Source organism: Vipera ursinii (assembly GCF_947247035.1).
Source record: "Vipera ursinii genome assembly, chromosome: 11".
Taxonomy (NCBI): Eukaryota; Metazoa; Chordata; class Lepidosauria; order Squamata; family Viperidae; genus Vipera; species Vipera ursinii.
Window position 1 is genome coordinate 4,677,026 of NC_139524.1, and position 22,595 is coordinate 4,699,620.

Consider the following 22,595-nt stretch of genomic DNA (forward strand, 5'->3'; position numbering starts at 1 on the left):
TTTTTTTTTTTTTTGGTCAAGTTTGCTAGGTGACTGGTGGTACTCAGATGTTGCCATATCTTAAAAGTGGTACAATGGGTGAAAAGGTTGAAAAGCCCTGTTCTACCCAACTGTTCCCCCTCCCAATTCAACTGGCAGAAATGACCTTGGTTCCCATCGAACACTGAATTGTTTAGACTAGCAGAATTCCTCCACACCCCCTCCCACCTTTGTAGCAACCTAGAACGAGCAAGATGGCTGCAGCCAGGTTCGTTGTAGAGTTGACAGCAGGTTGAGCAAGATCCTTTTGTATCCCTTTCCCTGCCATGCTGATGGGAGAGATTTCAGCGCATGTACAGAGTGTGTTTATCCCTGTGGAAGAAGCTGTGAACTGTAGCAGTTTGATGAAAACAGTTAAAATAGTTTAGTTCCAGAACACAAAAAATGCTGAGACCGTAGAAAGTGTGCAGAGAAGAGCAACAAAGATGATTAGGAGACTGGAGGGTAAACCATACGATGAACAGTTGCAGGAATTGGGTGTGTCTTGTCTAGTGAAAAGAACGAAGGGTGACATGATAGCAGTGTTCCAATATTTGAGGGGCTGCCACAAAGAGGAGGGGGGGGATCAACCTATTTTCCAGAGCAGCTGAGCCCAGGTCAAAAAGCAATAGTTGGAAGATCATTAAAGAGAGATCCAACCAAGAATTAAGTAGAAATTTCCTGACAGTTAAAACAATTAATCAATGGAACAGCTTGAACCCAGAAGTTGTAGGTGCTCCAACACTGCAGGTTTTCAAGAAGAGACCGGACAACTATTTGTCCGAAAAGGTCTATGGTCTCCTGCTTGAGCAGGGGTTGGTCTAGAAGACCTCCAAGGTCCCTTCCAACCCTGTTATTGCAAGCATCGACATCTATATTCTGAACACTTCTCAGTTTCAAGGATGGGAAAGATTAGGACATATTCTCTCTCTCGTTCTCTTTCTCACCAGCTTGTCCAGTGGGCTTTTGGGGAACCGATTGCTTTCATTCGTGCAGTTGCCACAATGGTGGGACGTGCAGCCCCCACAACGGAGAATGCCGATGTACCCCTGGCTGGACGGGTCCCTACTGTTCTCAGAGTAAGACCGAGAAGTTGGAAGCCTTTCCAGGTTCTTGCTTGGAAGATCTCTGCAAAAGTTTGCACTGCCCCCTAGCGTCCGCTCTGAGCACTTTCAGAGCTGCTGCAAAGTCAAAACAGCGGCCAAAGCAAAGCAAATAAAACCCTAACCCCAAATAAATCAATCCTAACAAGTGAACAAAAAAAAAGGGGGGGAAGAGCAGTACTTTTCTAGTTGCACAAAGCGTTCCAATTTCCCCAGCACCGATTCCCTAATTTTACATACAGGTTGGACTTGGAAGCCGATCCCGGAAAAAAAAAATCCTCAAAGTGGCAATTAAGAAACCGCGGGGCTGTTGGGGTGTCAAACTCAATTTCATGGAGGGCCGCATCAGCATTGCGGTTGCCCTCCGGGGGCCGGGTGGGTATGGCCTGGGTGGGCGTGGCCTACTGGGTGGGCGTGGCTAGAGTGCATATGGCCTACTGGGTGGGCGTGGCCAGCTCTACATCATTGGCATCAAGGGTGCCTATGGGGGCCTGGGCAGGAGTGGGACAGATCTGAGGGTCTCTGGCAGAAGGACGGTCTCTGGTCCAAGGCAGTGGGGGCCGTTCCCTCACTGTTTCCAGGATGGCTTTGCGGGCTGCATGAAACCACTTCGCGGGCCGGATCTGGCCCCCGGGCCTTGTGTTTGACATGTCTGGTTTAAGAGAAGCCTTTCAATCCGATTTGGGCTCAGTAACAGCCCAAACCGGTATTTCTCAACCTTGGCAACTTTAAGACAGGTGGACTTCAACTCCCAGAATTCCCCAGCCAGCAAAGCTGGCTGGGGAATTCCGGGAGTTGAAGTCCACCTGTCTTAAAAGTTGAGAAACACTGGCCCAAACCGTTTTCCCAACCTTGTGGAGATGTTGGATTACAGACCCCATCATCCCCTACTATACCTTAGAGTCGGATCTGGTTCCTGGCCTAAGCTGCCCCCCTCCCCCTCCCCCTCCCCGCAAAGGCCGTGGTGAAGAGGGAGACTTGGGGCTCAGTCCTCGTGGCCTCATGTCTTTCCCGTGTCTTTTTTTTCTGGATCCCAATCTGCCAGGATGCCCAGCTGCCTTTTATGGAAAGCACTGTGCCAGCGTCTGCCAGTGCCAGAACGGGGCCGACTGCGACCACGTCACCGGGCAATGCACCTGCAGAACCGGCTTCACTGGAAAACAGTGCGAGCAGAGTAAGTCGTGAGGAGCGGAAAGCCTCTTACCCAGTAGATTGGAGCTGCTTTGCTTTGGGGGGGGGGGGTTTGGGGTGCATGCAGGAAGCCCAAAGGGAAAAAAAAGAGGACAGAGTATCTGTGTGGTTGAAGGAAACACAACCACCGCATCGTCCACAGAAATGGGCATTTTGTATTCCGGGCTGCAGTTATTTCCTTCCTTCCTCCCTTCCTTCCTCCCTCCCTCTTCTTTCCTTCCTTCCTTCCTCCCTCCTCCCTTCCTTCCATTCATCCCTCTATTCTTTGTTTCTTCCTTTCTTCCTTCCACTCTCTCTTCCTCTTCTTTCCTCCCTCCCTCCCTCCCTCCCTCCTTCTTTCCTTTCCTTTCCTTCCCTCCCTCCTTCCTTCTCTCCCTTCTTCCCTCCCGTCCATCCATCCTGCATTTTTTCCTTCCTTCTTCCCTCCCTCTTCTTTCCTCCCTCCCTCCCTCCCTCCCATTCTCCCTCCTTCTTTCTTTCTCTTTCTTTCCTTCCTTCCTTCCTCCCTCCCTACTTCCCTCCCTTTCCCCCTCTTCTTTCGTTCATTTGTTCGTTTGTTCCTTCCTTCCACCCATCCTCCCTCTTTCTTTCTTCTTTCTTTCTTTCTTTCTTTCTTTTTCTTTCTTTCTTTCTTTCTTTCTCTTTCTTTCTTTCTTTCTTTCTTTATTTTCTTTTCTTTTCTTTCTTTCCTTCCTTCCTCCCTTCTTTCCATCTTGATGTATCTGCCTTAGGTTGAAGAGGAATGCAGAGAGTTTGGGTGTGTCCCCAAAACTTTCCCACTAGAGTAGCAGAGTCACCAGCTGGTTTACAGCCTGCCTCTTCATTTTTATTGAATGTTGCCCAAAGAAATACAATAAGCTGTCGCCAGATTTATTGTCACCATCACAGTAATTGTATGAATAAATTTTGTCGCTGGCCATTCAATCATGTTCCTTCTGATAGAAATATGGAAAACCAAATGTTGGCAGTCTGGAGAGGAAAGGAGAGGAGAAGAGGAAACCATAACATTTTCATGGCTTCAGGGCCGGCTTCGGTTCAGAGGGGCCCCGCCTGGCTTGTCTTGCTCAAGGCTGCAGGACCCCCGAAGAAATATAATCTCTGAGAGACTTGAGGGTGACCTTCAGCGTTTTCCAAAAAAAAATTGCAAATTTTTCACGTCTAGTATTACAGAACTGCAAACACTGGCTCTATGAAGAGTGACACTTTAAACTGCACTTGTTTGCAAAAATTAAATTACCATCCATGAAATGCAATTATGCAGGTTGCAGTGAGCAAATAACCAGACCTGGTTGAATTGGGGCATTTTCCCACAGTGCCCTGGAGAGACACTGCCCAGGGGCATGATGGGAAATCCAGGGGGAAACTGGATCTGGCAGCCTGTCGCTGTTCAGGGTGGCCAGCATTGAAGGGGAAGCCAAAAGGAGGTTTAAGAAAGTGGGGGTCACTTTCATTCCTTGTGCCAGCCTGTCTCTGTGCCCGGGACAAAAATCTCTCCTACACATTTTTTTTCCTGTTAATTCTCATTGAATTTGATGGACGAGCATTTGTTTTTGAAAAGTTTTGGGGGTAGAAAATGTGGGCGTTCTTGCTTTTATTTAGCGTCAGGCAGATGAGGACAGATGAGTATGTCACAACTCTCTGTCCAGCCCCCGACACGATGGCGAACCTTTTAGAGACCGAGGGCCCAAACTGCAACCCAAAACCCGCTTATGTATCGTCAGGTGCCAGGTGGCTGGGGCACACTGGGTGGGCGTGGCCCATTGGGTGGGCGTGCCCTATTAGGGGGCGTGGCTTCGGTGGTAGCGGCAGACCGGGTGGGATTAAAAAGTCAATCTATTCCAACTTTGCGAGATCTTTTTCTTTCCCCGCGAGAAGTTGAAATTGATTGATTGAACCTTTATTTTATTTTTTTTTGCACACGGCAGTGGAAGCCTAAAGCGAAAAGGTTTTATAAAACCCAGCTGAAGGCCCAGGTCTGGGGCGACAACGCGCATGCCCACAGAGAGGGCTCTGGGTGCCGCCTGTGGCATGCGTGCCATAGGTTCGCCACCACGGTAGTACAGCCTCTCAGGGTCTCATGAAATCTCAGGGGGAAACTGAAGCTTCAGAGTTATAGAAAACATATCACAAAGAACATCGCCAGCTGCAGCACCCCCTTATACGGCTGGCTAGGAATTCTGGGAGTTGAAGTCCACCCATCTTGAAAGTTGCCGTGATTGAATGTCCTACACTACAGGAATGCTGTGTCAGTTACCTGAGGTTTTCCTAACTGGCGTCTTCTGAGGATCCTCGACTGCAAAAAATAACTAGATTGGCCAAATGCTTCTCCTGTTTTTTACAGACTTTTTTTTTTCACCTTGCATTTTCAGAGTGCCCACAAGGAACGTTTGGTTATGGCTGCCAGCAGCTCTGCGAATGCATGAATAACGCCACCTGTGACTATGTTACAGGTACCTGTTACTGCAGCCCCGGGTTCAAAGGAATCAGGTGCGATCAAGGTGAGGCCATTCCTCCTATTTCCCCTGCTCTTGTCCTTCTCAATGGAGCCTTCAACTCGGTCTTGGGCCATTATCCCAGAACAGCTCAAAAAGACAAACACCCCCAAAAAATCTTTACACCCTGGAAAAAAATTCACAGGGGAGGGGGAAAAGGCAGGGTTGGCAGTCTATCCAGCTTTGGATTTTTCCATGAGGACTAGTAACTGGAACCTTTTTGAAGGAAGGCTGAAATGCTGAGGTTTAACAGAGATGGCATGGTTTGGAGGTAGAGACCCAGTCGTGGGTCAAGGGAAGGCATTTACTTTGCTAGAATAAAGCAGCCTGATTCAGATGCCATCATATATCATTGTGCAGACCCAGGTGTGCACCTGTGTCACCCCTCCTGCACTGGCTGCCCACTTGCTTCCAGGTGCAATTCAAGGTGCTGGTTGTCACCTTTGAAGCCCTTCATGGCTTGGGACCTGGTTATCTGAAGGACCGTCACTTCCCAGTCACACGTACCCACCAGAGCGGGGAGGCAAGGGATGTTGCAGGCAGGCCCCTCTCCTGAGGAGGCACATCTAGCGAGGCCCAGAAGATGGGCCTTCTCTGTGGGGACTCCGTCCCTTTGGAACGCCATCCCTGCAGAGATGAGACTGGCCCCCACTTTGACACATTTTCACAAGGCCCAAAGACCTGTTTTTTTTCCCAACGGGCCTGGGGAACCTCAAGTGGGATGGTGCCCATCAAGTGGCTTGTTTTGATTGTGTGTTGTTGCCAGAGGGATGTGGGGGGTGGGGGGTTATTGGTTTTTTTTAATTATTCTTTTTATATTAGAGTTTTGACTTTTTGTAAGCTGCCTGGAGTGACTGGGCAGCCATATAAAATCTTCTAAATAAAATAAAATAAATTGTCCTGTTTGGGACACTCCTTCTCTCCCAAATATCTCCTTGAAGGATGTCTAAAGGCAGTTCAAAATAACTTCAAGATGGACACCACAACCAGGTGCAGCAGAGCAGGGAGAAAAGGTTGGGGCTTTGGTTCCACTTTTGTGGGCCCTCATCATGACTTTTTGACCGTCTCTTTGTGGATCCTCCTGTCCCTTGCATTTCGTAAGGCAGATTTGCCTAGAATCGCCGGGAGAGGTCATCTACATAGAACTGGTCCCACCCCCATAAGGATCCCAGTGGTTAGAAGGCAGCATTGCAGGCAAACTCTGCCCACAGCCTGGAGTTCAATCCTGACTGGTTCAATGTGTGCTCAGCCTTCCGTTCCTTGCGAGACTGGTAAAATGAGGACCCAGATTGCTTGGGAAAACATGCAAACAATGCTTCTATATTACAAACTGCCCAGAGCGTGCTGTAAAGGGGCGGTATAGAAGCCTAAATTGCTAAGTGTTACTGAAATGAACCAAAAGCTGGCATCTAGGGCAGAGATGCACCCTGTTAAACCACGAAACAAGTGGAAGGCAATTTCTTTGGGCTAGCTGAGGTTTCCTTCCAACTGGCTTGGGGGTCCAAAGAGTAGCTCTCCAGATATTGCCGGACCACATCTCTCAGCATCCCTCCTTCTGGGAGGTGTAGTTCGGTGACCCATTTCAGACGAGCTGGTGGAAAGCTGTAGGAACTGTAATCCCTGTAAATAGCTGGCCCTTTCTTGCAACATGGCCTCCCCCACTTAATTTAATGGTGCATTGTGAATTATTTTTAACAGCGGCTCTCATGATGGAAGAATTAAATCCCTATACTAAAATTAGCCCAGCTCTTGGATCTGAGAGGCATTCAGTGGGAGCAATCTCTGGAATTATTATCCTCCTGCTAATTATTATGGTTTTGCTGGCACTGTTTGTGTGGTATCGACGTAAGCAGAAGAAAGGTCACGACATGCCGAGCGTCTCGTACACCCCGGCCCTGCGGATGAACAACACCGATTACTCGCTCTCCGGTAAGGGGACTTGGGACGAGGACAGCTCCGGCTAAAGGGGAGGGGAATTCTTACCTGTCGGACACGAGGTCTCCTTGTCCCTGTGCCACTGGCTAATTTCTTTATTATTATTATTTTTAATTCTATTCAGAAAATTAAAATACAAAGGGGGGGAAATTACAAAGACGAAACAAAACTGGACAGAAAAGGTGTGAGTTAAAAAGACAAAAAAACCAAAACACATGTTATCCCCCCTAGTTTGATACTAGCAAACATACTGCGACAAGAATAGCTTTTCCCCTTGCGAAACAGGTCCAAGATTTATAAATTTTTACATCTATTTGCCATCTAGTTTGACCTATCATACGTTATACATACATATACATACACATGAATACATACACATGCATACATATACATATGCATGTATGTATATGTGTGTGTACATATACATATACATATATACATATATACATACATATACTTATACACGAAAGGGACACGGTGGCTCAGTGGGTTAGGACGCCAAGCTTGTCGATCAGAAGGTCGGCAGTTTGGCGGGTCGAATCCCGAGTGCCGCGTAACAGAGTGAGCGCCTGTTACTTGTCCCAGCTTCTGCCAACCTAGCAGTTCGAAAGCACGTAAAAATGCAAGTAGAAAAATAGGGACCACTACGGTGGGAAGGTAACAGCGTTCCGTGCGCCTTCGGCATCTAGTCATGCCGGCCACATGACCGTGGAGACGTCCTCGGACAAGCGCTGGCTCTTCGGCTTTGAAACGGAGATGAGCACCGGCCCCTAGAGTCAGAAATGACTAGCACGCATGTGCAGGGGAACCTTTACCTTTACCTTTATACATATATACATACATATACATATATACATACACACACACACACACACACACACACACACACATATATATATATATATATATATATATATATATATATATATATATATAAAGAAAAAATAGTTAACAGGTTAATCAACAGCCAAAGTTAAACTACAAAGCCCTCTATTAACAATCTGTTATTGTAATTTAACTCGTAGAAAGTCTACAATCTTTTCTTACCTACCACAGATCACCCCGATGGCACTGGCTAATTTCATAGAGCCCTGGTGGTTAGAATGGTTAGAATGCAGGATTACAGGCAACTCTGCCCACAGCCAGGAGTTTGACCCTGACCGGCTCAAGGTTGAGTCAGCCTTCCATCATTCTGAGGTCGGTAAAATAGGACCCAGATTGTTGTGGGGGGGGGGCAATACACTGATTCTGTAAACCGCTTAGAGAGGGCTGTAAAGCACTGTGAGGCGGTATATAAGTCTACGTGCTATTGCTCTTGCTATTCATCCCCCCCAATCTTTGCTTGGAAATGGGGATGAACTGGGACAGCAGGGAGAAGTCAGAGGAGCAAAATGAGCAACCCTCAACATGTTTCCAGTGGTTTTGCAACAGCACTTTTCCAAAATTTGGTCTTGTCTAAGCAAGAGGCTTGGAATTCTCCAAGGCAGATCAATGCCCCTTTTGCCCATTTAGGTTCTCTAGAAGGGATTCCATCATCTCTTCCTTAAGGTTGGTGGTTTAGAGGTGATCTTGGAGCAATTTCAGGTTCCTGGAGCAGAGGTTGTCCTATTCCCTCTTGAAACAGGATCACTATCCTCGTTACTTTCAGTTTGTTGTCTCCAAACGTAAGACTCGTGGACTTCAACTCCCAGAATGCTGGCTGGAGAATTCTGAGAGTTGAAGTTCACAAGTCTTAAAGTTGCCAAGGTTTTGACACCCTGAACTATAGATTGTACTTCGGTTCCTTAGGTGCTTATCAGTCCTTCAAGGTAGGGCTGGTCAAATATTAGACAATGACAGGTTTCTGTGGGCGCTATTTTATTGTTCTGGGGTAATTAAAAGGATCACAAAACCCTATCCAAAATCTTCATTGCCTGTTTTAAAGAATAGCGCTGTGTAACCTCAGGCTGTTCTCCTTCTGATGCTTTCCTCTTTCTCAGGTCTCTTTCTCCTGCCCCATTTCTGAAGGCCAAAGCAAAGGGCTCCCCTTCAAGAACTCCAAACGTTACTTCATCTGGGTGTGCAGAAGTGGAATGTCTAAAATACAGCTCATCCTTGACTTAAAACCATTGGTTTAGCCTCTGTTTACCATTATAATAGCCCTGGGGAAAAAATGACATATCATGGTCCACATACTTATGATTGTCACAGCATCCTCATGGTCACATAGCCAAATTTGGGGTGTTTTGCAACCAGCCTGTATTTATGGTGCTCAATGGCAGAAGCAGGATTCACTTAAGAGCCACGTGATTCACTTAATAACTGCAGTGCTTCGTTTAGTGTCTGTGTCAAAACAGGTCATAAAATCAAGCATGCCTGGCTGAACCACCTAGCTTAGCAACAGAATTCCGGTCCCAATTGTGATGCTGTGGGAGACTGAAGAAGATCAATGACCTGCATTTAAGATGAAACGAAATCTTCTCAAGCACAATGTTGGTCTGCTGCAAAAGAGTTTCTCCCCACCCCCCTCAAGGTTGGAAAATGAGAGCCCCTGGCCCCCTTTGATGGATCTGAAAGCTGGATTAGTTTTGGGGTGGGAGATCTCAGGGCTGAGACCAGATTGGGAAGGTGAAGTACATCCTGGAAAAAAAACCTGCAAGGCAAGTTGGCCAAGAGAGATCACGGCATCAGGACTTCTTTACTTTTCTTAACATAACTTCCTTTTAGATTATTCCCTCAGCTGCGTAATTTTCATGCTGCTCCTTTATCTGACAAGTTCAAGTGTATTATTGATGGATTTTCCTTGTATTTGCATAGTTTGGCGCCATGCAGGAGGTTGCATTTTATATTAATCCTCACAGTAGCAACTTTCCAATCAGGAAGGTTCACAGGAAGTGGTCAAAAACATTTTTTTAAAAAAATGGCTGCCGTCTTGGCTTAAGATGGTTACATGTTTATTGAAATTAAGTTCAACCATTGTCTGACCACAAAGCCCAGTTAAAAGAGGGGAATTGGATTGCTACTTCCTCTAATATTGAATATTTATTATTTTCCTAATACAAAACTGCATGGTGGCGCAGTGGTTAGAATGCAGTATTGCAGACTGACCCTGCCGACTGCCAGCAATTCGATCCTGACCGGCTCAAGGTTGACTCAGCCTTTCATCCTTCCAAGATCAGTAAAATGAGGACCCAGATGATTGGGGAGAATTATGCTGACTCTGTAAAACCACTTAGAGAGGGCTGTAAAGCACTGTGAAGCAATTTATAGGTCTAAGTGCTATTGATATTGCTGTTAATATTAACTTTTTTACATTAGTTAGAACAAGGGTCTTCAAACTTGTCCCTTTTATGACTTGTGGGCTTCAACTCCCAGAATTCCTCAGCCAGCATGGCTGAAGAATTCTGGGAGTTGAAGTCTACAAGTCATAAAAGGGACAAGTTTGAAGACCCCTGGGTTAGAACATTCTTTGATATTCTTAAACAATGAGGTGTTATTGCTTAGCAAAGAAATAGCACAGTGCATTAATCAATTAATCAGAAGAGAGCTGGAAGGGACCTTGGAGGTCTTCTAGTCCACCCCGCCTGTTCAAGCATACCATTTCAGATTGTTGGCTGTCTAGTCTTTTCTTAAAAACCACCAGTGATATGAAGTACCCACAATTTCTGAAGGCAAGCTGTTTATTCTTCTCACTGGCTGATTGTCCTCACTGTCAGGAATTTTCTCCTTAATTCCAGGTTGCTTCTCTCCTTGATTAGTTCCTATCCATTGTTTTTTGTCCTGCCCTCTGGTGCTTTGGAGAATAAGTAGCCTAGCCTAGATTGTAACAAGGATTCTAACCCACAGGCAGATTCAGTGGAACAGACAAGAATTGTTGTCTAATAAACTGAATCAGTTTCCATCACAGAGATTGTAAGAAGAAAGGGAATTGTGTTTCAAAGAAAAAGATGCAAAACCTGACATCTGACTGGAATCTATGTCCTCAGTCTACCCCATTTCCAGAGGAGAATGGATCCACCGTGACCAGCAGTTGCTACACCTATTCTGCAGCATGCTCTTCTATCTGAATGTAGGCACTAAAAGAGGAAGGATGAAATTATACTTAAAAACCGTAAAACTGGCTAGACGTCGCTCATGAGTTCCCAATTATTTCGAATTTTATAATACTGTGACTTTCCCCATGCCAGAAAATTGGATGTTGGCTGTCCTTGTTAATTTGAAATACAGCAGATACATTTTGAGGTACTTCAGTTCTTGTCTGTTTGTATGTTCTGAACTTGTACAGCTGTTTAAGCCTGGGACTTTGTAACTAAGTAAAAAAAGAATAGAGGAAATGTTTTTTTAAAGCACCTTTTGCCTGCTGTGGCTTCAGACAAAAATATATATTTTTAAAGCCTGAATTGTAAAAACATAAATTATGCAAAATGAGATAATTTGCTGCCATTTGTCTCCAAACTGGCCCTCCAGGTTTTCCAAGGGTGCACGTCATCATCTTCTTTTTTTCTCACCTTTCTCAGCATTATAGATTTATCTGGAGAACTTGGACTTCTTCACGTAGCGTTCCAATAATTTGTGCTTTAAGTGGCAATCCCAGATCAATTTGTTCTCTGATCAATTTGTTTTTCTATTCGCTATCCATAGAAAGTATAAACTGTTATATTGTTGTTCAGAATATTGTATGACAGGATTCATACAATATTGATATCTATTATATATAAATCTTAAGAGTTGCCATGGATGCAAACTTCATGTTCCCTCTTCATGCCCGTACACAGATTCCTGGTAATAACATATTTCTATCTTCCTAAATATCTACTTTTCCTCCTCTCTCAATAAGCAACTCCCATTTTTGTCTAAAAGGCCAAGTTACTCCAATATCAACAGTAAAATACTAGAAGAAGAATTAGTCAGAAATGCATACCACATTATACCAGTTCTCTTTGCCCATCCCTCCTGTTAAAACTCCTCACAGGAAATCGAGAACTCCTTAGTAAAAGTCAGACCCCCACTTACTTTTTGCAACGTTGACCTTGGCCCAGATTAATGTGAAGGATTTGCACACCCTGCAGTCTGAAAAGGTTACCCATTTCTGAATAGGAAAATCATAGGCTTCACCACAAAATATAGCCTTCGCATCCCTTGCAATCTTTTTCCCCCTGTTCATTGCAGTTTTCACCTTCATATCCTACCACCCTGCACACATACAGGATAAGAGTGTTGGAATGGACCTAGGAGGTCTTCTAGTCCAACCCCCTGCCCAAGCAGAAGACAAACGGGTTATCCAGTCTCTTCTTTAAAACCTCCAGCGTTGGAGCACCCAGAACTTCTGCAGACGAGCCATTCCAACTGATCAATTGTTCTCACTGTCAGGAAGTTTCTCCTTAATTCCAAGTGGCTTCTCTCCTTGATTAGTTTCCATCCGTTGCTTCTTGACCTACCCTCTGGTACTTTGGAGAATAGCTATCAGATCACCCCTCATCCTTCTAAGCCAGGGGTCTTCAAACTTGGCCCTTTTATGACTTGTGGATGGACTTCAACTCCCAGAATTCCTCAGCCAGCATGGCTGGCTGAGGAATTCTGGGAGTTGAAGTCCAAAAGTCATAAAAGGGCCAAATTTGAAGACCCCTGTTCTAAGCCTAGCACCAGTGACAACTATGTAGCTCACCCATTATATCAAAACATGTCAACAGTTTCTGTCAACGGGCTTTTCCAGGCCAAAGAGTTACCCCATGAAATTAAAAAATGGAGCACAGGTGCCAAGCAGGGAGGTTAAACCATCTCAGTCACCTTGGTGTGGCTCCGGAATCAGCCTCAAATGAAGCATCTTTTCCTCCTGCCGAGTTAGAAGTTGCCTCCTTTGAGCCATCAGGGTTTGGCCCATTTTCAAGGAGATTTGCTAATGTTCCAGGAAGTTTCTCCTCTTTACGGACTAGGACAGTAGACCTTTACATTGGAAGCGGCTCCCGGGCTTGTATTTAATTTCTGTTGGCAACCAGAAAAGAGCAGGCCAGCTAGAACATTTTAAAAACCAATCCATGATTTGCCGAGCAGAGTAAATCTTCCTTATTTGCCACGCAGGGGCGGGTTCATGAAGAGAAAATCTGAGAAGAGATTTCTAGGTAAGCATAATAAATGTGCAGTGCCAATTCGGCTGTAAATAGGTTTCTTCCCAGCTGTGGCTCTCTAAAGGTCACTGGGATATTAGAAGAGAAACTCGGATGTTCTCCTCCATGGTAGCAGAAGTGTGGAAATCTTCCTGAAACAAATCTCTATCAGCAACTGACAAACGCTCGTTGTTGCGACGAGCAGAGTGTGGAATATTGCAAGAAGCTCAGCAATACTCATGTGCGCTGCAGACTTTTTCTTCTCCAAAACTGTTCCAGATCTTTGGAATGATTTTCACGGCAACATTTTTTTTTCTTCTAAATGTCCATCGTTAACTTAGATCGGTGTTTCTCAACCTCAGCAACGTTAAGAGGGGTGGACTTCAACTCCCAGAATTCCACTGCCAGCATTTGCCCAGAGCATCGCTTCACTGACCATAGTAATGCAAGCTCCACCCCTTTCTTACCTAGTTATGATGTCATAGCACACGTACAGTAGGGGTGAAGCTTGCATTGTGAAGGTATGTCTCTGCCTCCAGCCTTACTAGATCACACCTTCATCCCATCTAGTCCAGCATACAGGATAAAATATGTGAATCCGAGTAAAGGGTCATATCAATAAACTTAAGGAAGTAGCAGTGAGTTGCGTGTAGCTGCACCATCAGAGTGAGAATGGCTGCCATTCCAGCCATTCAGAATTCATCTTGTTTTAATGGCACTTCTGGTCAAATAGAATCATTGAATCCTAGGATTGGAAGGGATCTTGAATGTCTTCTAGTTCAAACACCTGGCCACCACCAGAATCCACCTACCATTCTGGATAAATAACTGTCCAGCCTTTTGGCGGAAATCCAAATACAGGACCACAATTGAGTCCAAAATTTCCATTGTTAAATGGATTTTGCCCCATTTAATGACCTTTCTTGGCACAGCTGTTAAGTGAGTCATTGCAGTTGTTAAGTTAGTTACATGGTTCTAAAGTGAATCTGTCTTTCCCAGTGACTTTGCTGGTCAGAAAGTCACAAAAGATGATCTCATGACCTGGGGACACTACAGCGGTCAAAAATACATGTCAGTTTCCAAGCATCTGGATTTTGATCCCATGACTGCGGGAATGCTTCAACAGTCATAAATTATTTTCACTGCCATTGTAACGTTGAGCAGTCACTATATGAATGGTTGTAAGTCAAGGACTATCTGCATATATGTATGTAAAATGTACTACCCTCTGTGCCCTGCTAGGTGGCAGCATCTAACCACATTTAATTGGTCTTGAAAAGCTAAACTGGGTCAGATTGGTTACTATTTGGATGGGAGACCACCAGGAAATGCCACCACTACAATCTAGCTTGAAATGTTCATTTTCAAAAGTCCCAGAAGAAGAGAGCAGCAAGCCACCTCTGACCTGGAGACAAAAAGGCTTTGTGGAGTTGCCAGAATTTGAGCAGACACACTTTTTTGTAGTCTCCTGCCAAATTGAGATTCGGTGTGTGTGTGTGTGTGTGTGTGTGTGTGTGTGTGTGTGTGTGTGTAAAAGCCAAAGGTATACTCAGAGTTTTTAAACCTGTTCAATTCCCTGCACAAGGGCAAAATTCCTCTAAATTACGTTGTGCAATTCCTTCTCATTCCATTCCTTCTTTCAATTAGCATTTGTTTAGGTTCGTAGGAGGATGGGTGGGCATTAGAACAGCTGGGAGGAGAGAATATCGTACAGGTATTCCTCGACAGCTGAGCACAATTGAGCTCAAAGTTGCTATTGCTATGTGAGTTGCTAAGTGAGTTTTGCAGCAGGACTACGTGTAGGGCACACCTATTGTCGCTTTTTTGCAGGAAGTGGGTATGTGAGGTCTAAAGGGCTAGGGGTGATATGATAGCAGTCTTTCAATATCTAAGGAGCTGCCACAAAGAAGAGAGGGTATTCTCCAAAGCACCAGAAGGCAAGACAAGAAGCAACAGATGGAAACTAATCAAGGAGAGAAGCAACCTAGAATTAAGGAGAAACTTCCATGACAGCGAGAACAATCAACCAGTGGAACGGCTTGCCTTCAGAAGCTGTGGGTGCTCCATCACTGGAGGCTTTTAAGAAGAGACTTTGTCCAGAATGCTAGAGGTTTTTCCACTTGAGTAGGGGGTTATACTACAGCACAGGTCTGCAACCCGCGGCTCTGGAGCTGCATGTGGCTCTTTCAGCCGTCTCCTGCGGCTCCCGGTCCTCTGCCATGTGCAGTCCCAAAAAAAGGGGGGGACTAAAAAAGTTCACCCAATCAATTCAAATATGCAGGGTAGGTGCATATCTCGCCTTGGCTCCATTCTTCAATCAAGCCCTGTTCTGCGCATGTGCGCATGTACGCGCATGCGCACACATTTTTTGCGGCTCCCAGTTTTTCCTTTTGTGAGGGAACCGGTTCCGAGTGGCTCTTTCACTGTTTCAGGTTGCTGACCCCTGGACTAGAGGACCTCCAAGGTCTCTTCCAGGTCTGTAATTCTGTATTTTGCCTGCTTGATATGGGCCGTTGGTACCAGCATGAGGAAGAAGTGGGGTGTTTTCACAGCAGGATAAGGAGACTGTGTGGAGGTGGCATTTGAGCTACAAGAGCTACAAAACAACAAACTCCCCTGCCGTGTTTTAAGAGTGCTTGTCTCTGCTTTTTCATATCTGAGGTATTTATCCCTTTTATTAATACCAAAGTGCCCAAAGGAAGCACCAAAGTCCCTCTGAATTCAGGCAACAAACTGTTTATTTCATCAGCGGAGGCTTCTAAATTAAGCCTTTAATTATTGCAAAGTAAACAAGAGCATGCTTGATTTCCTGGCTTTTAAAAGTCCCTGGCTTTGCTTTTTTGTAGCTGAGCCGGTCAAGTCTTGCAAGTAGCTTAATCCACTAAATTGAGAAGGCTTTATTCTTTCCAACAAAGTGCGGCTATTTCGATCTGGGTTGATTGACAGCAAATGATCATTAACGTCGAAGGGGCCCGGCCTGCTTTGAATGGCTGGCCTTGTTATCTGCAAAGGGATGGAGTTTGGCAAGGAAGGGAAAAACACTTGGCTGATTAACAGCGGTTTTCTGTAGGAACTCAGCTCCGGAGAGGTCGGCTTTTCCTCAGCTCTTCTTTGGCTCTTTCTTTGGGGTCCCTGGAGGGGTGGGGGGAAATGTCTCTCCCCCGCTTCACTTTGCCAAAGATTTCTGTGCCAAGAAAAAGCTATCTCCCATAACTCGAGATTTAGAGTAATGTTCCTCTGGGGCACAGTTCATTCTGGAAGGGGGGATGATGCCGATGCTGTTACTGTGGATTCTGATGGGTCCTTGATGCTCTCTGAGCTGGGTGGTTTTCTTGCAGACGTTTCACTAGCCTCACTATGTAACATCATCAGTGCTAGGAAGGAGTGGGGCTTGCAGGGAGGAGGAGGAGGAGGAGGAGGAGGAGGAGGAGGAGGAGGAGGACTGTGAGGTCCTTGTTGCTCTCTGAGCTGGGTGGTTTTCTTGCAGACGTTTGAGCACAATTGGCTGGCTCAGGAATTCTGGGAGTTGAAGTCCACGAGTCATAAAAGAGCCGAGGTTGCCTACCCCTGGCCTAAACATTGGTATTTGAACTTAGATCTTTTTAAAAATTATACTTTATTGCATTTTACTAATCTAGATGAAATGTTAATCTATATTGCTAGTCCATGTATGATATGCCATATGCTAAATCAATAAATTTGCCTGAATTGGTATAAGGTTTCCTGCCTGAGCAGGGGGTTGGACTAGATGACCTCCAAGGTCCCTTCCAACTTTATTATTATTATTATTATTATTATTATTATTATTATTATTATTATTATTATTATTATTATTATTATTATTTGGAACCCCTTCCCAACCCAAAAAAATATGAGAGGATCAGGAAGTTGAAGTCTACATTTAATATTTTCATTTGAGGAAGGAGTGGCTTTGTAGCTTGAGAGACCTACTGTCGGTGCCTCCAGCATCCAGGAGAAGCTTTGCTTGGTGCAACCTGGTTGAGTTAGCTTCGCCTGAGTGGCCTGTGTCCTAATCATCTCATTATTGGATTCTGAGGCACATTTGAACTTGAGCTATCTTAGATCAGTCCATGTGCCCGTCCCTGAAAACACAACACTGATTTCTCTAGACCCAATTATAGGTTGTTAAAATTAAGCTATGATTTCCCCAATCCTGGCTGGGGAAATCTAGGAACTGAAGTCTGCATATCTTGAAATGGTCAAGTTTGAGAAATGTTGAGCTAAAGTTTCCTACAGCCTACTATTCATCCCAGAGACTTAAGATTAGATGTGAAAAGCTTGCAGAGGATCTGATTTGGTTCACCTCACCGTGGGCTTGGCAAACAACCTTCCTAGGAACAGACCCCCATTTATTAAGGGGAGTTCTGCTAGCCCCCCTGCCCCAGGCCCCTTCCATTAAATCACGGAAGTCATGCCACTTGAGCATCACAGTTGGTGAAACAATGCTAATCTAGAAATCCAGAGGTTCTTATGTAGAGGGCTGTTGTATTAAGCTTCTTTGTTGAAAATAAATCCTTTAAAACTTTTTTATTTCTTGTTGATTTTGATGGATTGTAGATTTATATGGGATGCGGTGGCTCAGTGGGTTAGGACGCTGAGCTTGTCGATCAGAAGATCAGCAGTTTGGTGGGTCGAATCCCGAGTGCCGCGTAACAGAGTGAGCGCCTGTTACTCGTCCCAGCTTCTGCCAACCTAGCAGTTCGAAAGCACGTAAAAATGCAAGTAGAAAAATAGGGACCGCTACGGTGGGAAGGTAACAGAGTTCCGTGTGCCTTTGGCGTCTAGTCATGCCAGCCACATGACCACGGAGACGTCCTTGGACAAGCTCTGGCTCTTCGGCTTTGAAACAGAGATGAGCACCGGCCCCTAGAGTCGGAAACAACTAGCATGCATGTGCGTGGGAACCTTTACCTTTACCCTTTTTAGATTTATATGATGGGCAGATCATCAATATACTGTTGATTCTTAGCAACCGCATAGGTAGATTTTTCTCCCTGGGTTGATTTTATCACAATGGTTTTATTTAAGATTATATATATGCTGCATTCTTGTAGACAATAAGTCTCAACTCCTTCAGGAGGAAGAACAATATAGAAATAAAACAATAACAATAATACCTTGACACATTATTATAAACAGTACATCATGATTGAATAGGAAGTTTGAACAGATGTTCAAAATAAATCTTTATCATGATTTATTTCTTGCTGATTCTGATGGATTTATTAATTTGATTAATTAATCAAATTAATTTGATTGATTATGTGCCATCAGGTTGGTGTTGACTCTTGGTGACCACATAGATTTTTTTACATGAGTTGATTTTATTGCAATGGTTTTATTTAAGATTGCCTATGCTGTGTTTAGACAATAAATCTTGCCTCCTTCAGAAGGGAGAACAATAAAGAAATAAAATAATAAGAAAAATTGACCATTATTATTGATATTAATTGTAAATCTTAATCATATATCTTATGCTATCATTAATTATATGTCATTAATGTTATAAATCTTAATGGTTTTCTATTTATTCGTGTAATTATTTCTGTGGTCCCCAAGAATCAATACTGACTTAATGGCACACAGTCAATTTCATTTACCTATGATTTGCTTCTGATATTTGTTTCTAATCATACTCAACATTCATTAACTATTTTGTCATTACTAACTTTAGAAATCCCCTAGCATTTATCAAGTATAGTAAAGATAATAAAGCAAAATAAACTTGGCTCAAGTTTGCACCGGTAATTTTCAACTTACAACTATTCATTTAGCGACTGCTCAAAGTTACAGTGGTGCTTAAGAAAGTGATTCACACAATCGCTCCTCGCACTTACAACTGCCACAAGATCCTCAGGGTCACAGGATCAAAACCAGGCACTTGGTAAACAGCATGTGTTTAGGATGCCTGCAGCATGCCGGGGATCTTGTGATCACCACTTGCAACCTTCCCAGCCAGCTTCTGACAAGCAAAGTCCAAGTGGGGAAGCCAGATTCCCTAACGACTGCAGTCATTTGCTTAACGACCGTGGCAGAAAAGATCATAAAATAGGGACCAGCCTCATTTGGCAACTGAAGCTCTGCTGCCAATTGTGGTCTCGAGTTAAGGACTACCTGTAATGTAGTAGACATATTAAAGGGGGAAAAAAGAGAGAAAGGGGTTAAAAGAGATTAAAGCCAATTCAGGTACCAATTACAGGTAGTCCTCGATTTATGACCACAATGGAGCCCCGAGTTTCTGTGCTAAGTGAGAAATTTGGTAAGTTTGTTAAGTGAACCACTGCAGTTGTTAAGTTAGTAACACGGTTGTTAAGCGAATCTGGCTTTCCGCATGAACATGGCTTGTCAGGAGGTCGCAAAAGGGGATCTCATGACCCTGGGACCCTGCAACCATCGTAAGTATGAGTCAGTTGTCAAGCACCCAAATGTAAAACACGTGACCACGGGCATGCTGCAACGGCCATAAGTGTGAAAAATGGTATCGGTCACTTTTTACAGTGCTGTTGTAACTTTGAATGTGTTCTGTACCAGCCTGCTACCGGCCTTGCAGAAAAGGCAACCCCTTTACAGACGGCAAGAGGCTGGAATACGTCTGCCAAATTTATTACAAGATACCGGAGCTTTGAAACACTATCTGAGCGGTTGCTTTCAGCAAACCAGCCCTCCCCAAACATTCCCTTTATAAAGAGTTCAGGGCGTGGCTTCTCTCTGCCTCCTTCCGAGAAGCCCCACAGCCTTCCTCTGTTTACTCCTACTTGACTGCCTCCTGCGTCGGGCGTCCTTGAACAGGGCCAGCTGTGGGTCATCTTCATCCACACTGTCAGGCTCACACAGCTGGGTCTCCATGGTGACCAAGTGGGAGGGGCCTGGCTGAGGGCTATCATCAGCAAGATCTTCAACCCCCTCAGCAAGGTCTTCAACACCCCCCTCCTCCTCTGATTCGTCTGACCCAACTGCCGAACCCACAGGCTGACCCTGAATCACAACAGAATGGTCACTAAATGAACTATTGTAAGTTGAGGACTACCTGTATTAAACTGACACCACTGCGTACTCCTAGGTCAGGGGTCGGCAACCTTGGCTCTTTTATGACTCGCGGACTTCAACTCCCAGAATTCCTGAGCTGGCTCAGGAATTCTGGGAGTTGAAGTCCGCAAGTCATAAAAGAGCCAAGGTTGCCTACCCCTGTCCTAGGTAAACCCTGTATCTGAGTTTGGTCCAGGTGTATCCAATGACCTGGTTTTTGCTATGTTGTCCTCTGGTTCTAAACCACCACCCCATGGGAAAATTTGTGGTTAGAAAAGTAACCGAGACAATCGCCTTACGTTTCATTGAAAATCTGATGATTTTTCAGGAGAAGATACTTTGGTGTGAGTGAGCCTGTTACTTCCCACTTTAATCCACCCTGAGCAGAATTATGCATCTCTCTCCTTCTTATGCTTTCTTTCATCTTGGGAACATCAGAAAGGTTCATTTCGTTTAAGAGGTCCTGCTAATTAGCCTGAAATCTTTGCTTTTGATTTAAAAGGCATTGTAGTGAGTGGTGTTTGGGTCCTCTCTCATCGTACAGTAAGACTCGTATTTTATTTTATTTCTGCTTTCAATTTTAACTGCCTGTCAGCTAGAAGGGTCCCATTATTGGGTGGTATCTCAGGGACTTCTGAAGCTGAGTTAGTGCTTGTTTGTCAGAGGGATAGATATCAAAAGGGAGAATTGAGGAGCCTGCGTGGCTGAGTTTATACAACAGACTGGACTACAAAGGTATCTGCTGGGTCTAGTTGAACCAGAGTTAAGATAATGGCTGCGATGGTATGATCAAAGCTTTATGTATTTTTAGGTGCATCACACACAAAATGGCCAGACCTTCAATGACAACTAACAAAGGCCACCGTCTTGCCTATTTTTCATCACATCCAATGGACGCCTTGGCTAAAATGGATTCTAGGCTATCCTTAGATCCCAACTATAATCTTAGCAAAGTTGTACAAAACCGTGATATCAAACTCCTCCCGGAATTGTGGGTGGTTCATCATTGGAGGTTTTCGAGAAAAGGCTGGACAGCCACTTGTCCAGAGTCGTATAAGATCTCCTGCCTTGGTCAGAGTGTTGGACTAGAAGACCTCCAAGTTCCTTCTCGCCCTATGATTCTGTGTTTCTATCCCGTGGTCCATGAAGACAGATCCATGAGTTTAGGAAGCTTGCAAAACCATCCAGTGTCTTCAATGGCTTTGTTGGGTAGGATTTCAGAGGAAGAAGATGGGATGGAATTAATTTCTGCTTTGTCAAGTCCTGGAAGGAATGTTCTTAAATGCTGAAGTGGCACCTTGAAGCTAAAGAGAAGCTCATCAGCTGTGATCCTTCTAACAGGGGTAGTCAACCTTGGCTCTTTTATGACTTGTGGACTTCAACTCCCAGAATTCCTGAGCCAGCCATGCTGAGGGGAAAGGGAGAGGTTTCCAAGCTGAGCCATGCTGGCTCAGGAATTCTGGGAGTTGAAGTCCACGAGTCATAAAAGAGCCAAGGTTGCCTACCCCTCTTCTAGAAGATCATGGTAGTTGATTCCTTCTGCTCCACAGAGAGACGTCTCTTTCACCTGGCGGACCCTGCCTGTGAAACAGTGTTCCTGTCTCTTATGTTCACATCTTCCTGCCTCCATGCTCATGTCGGATTTGTTTCAGGCAGGAGCTTTATAATCATGGGGAGGTGGGAGCGAGAGGAGGGAAGAAGGAATGTCTTTTTAGTTATCACGTTGATGTACTTATTCCCATTGTCGTCATTTGTCACTGTTGACCTTGTTGTTGTTAGTTGCGAAGTCGTGTCCAACCCATTGCGACCCCATGGACAATGTTTCTCCAGGCCTTCCTGTCCTCTACCATCTTCTGGAGTCCATTTGAGCTCACGCCTCCTGCTTCAGAGACTCCATCCAGCCACCTCATTCTCTGTCGTCCCTTTCTTCTCTTGCCCTCAATCTTTCCCAGCATTAGGCTCTTCTCCAGTGAGTCCTTCCTTCTCGTTAGGTGGCCAAAGTTTCAACTTCAGGATCTGGCCTTCTAAAGAGCAGTCAGGGTTGATCTCCTCTAGGACTGACCGGTTTGATCGCCTTGCAGTCCAAGGGACCTTATTGTTCTATTATTTTGCTTCTGTTTACGTGCCTATAAGATGCCTCGAGTAGCCCCTTGGAGAGATAGGTAGCAAATACAGGTAGTCCTCAACTTACAACCGTTCTTTTAGTGACTGTTCGAAGTTCCAATTGCGCTTAAAAAAATGACTTGCAACCATTTTTCACACTTATGACCATTGCAGCATCCCTGTGGTCACTTGATTTACATTCGAATGCTGGGCAACTGACTCACACTTGTGACGGTTGCAAGGTCCCAGGGTCATTTGATTGCCACCTTCTGACAAGCAAAGTCCCTGGGGAAGGCAGATTCACTTAACAACCGTGCTACTATTTTTAACGACCGCAGTGATTCGCTGAACAAATGTGACAAGTAAAGTTGTAAAAAGGGGCAAAACACAGTTAACAAATTTCTTACTTAGCAACATACATTTGGTGGGGGTGTCAATTGTGGCCCTAAGTTGAGGACTATCTGTGAATTTAACAAATAAATAAGGAGAATACCAGCTCTAGCTCTACCGAAATGCAGGACTACCTTGGCATATATCATGTCTCTCTTGCTAATTCCGAGATGGTGCTCCTGACCCATCGGAGGCCAGAGAGTGGCCCATCACCATGGAGACGGCTATGAGGC

General features: G+C 44.8%; 1 protein-coding gene across 1 annotated transcript in view; it reads left to right on the top strand.

Moving 5' to 3' along the window:
* MEGF11 (multiple EGF like domains 11) overlaps positions 1-22,595 on the top strand; it is a gene marked incomplete at its 3' end in the record, with an annotated part of 406,009 nt that overhangs the window by 372,188 nt on the left and 11,226 nt on the right. The window contains 5 exon segments of the mRNA XM_083371343.1: positions 969-1,097; positions 2,167-2,295; positions 4,682-4,810; positions 6,503-6,737; positions 6,739-6,809. Coding sequence (XP_083227469.1) covers positions 969-1,097; positions 2,167-2,295; positions 4,682-4,810; positions 6,503-6,737; positions 6,739-6,809 — 693 coding nt within the window.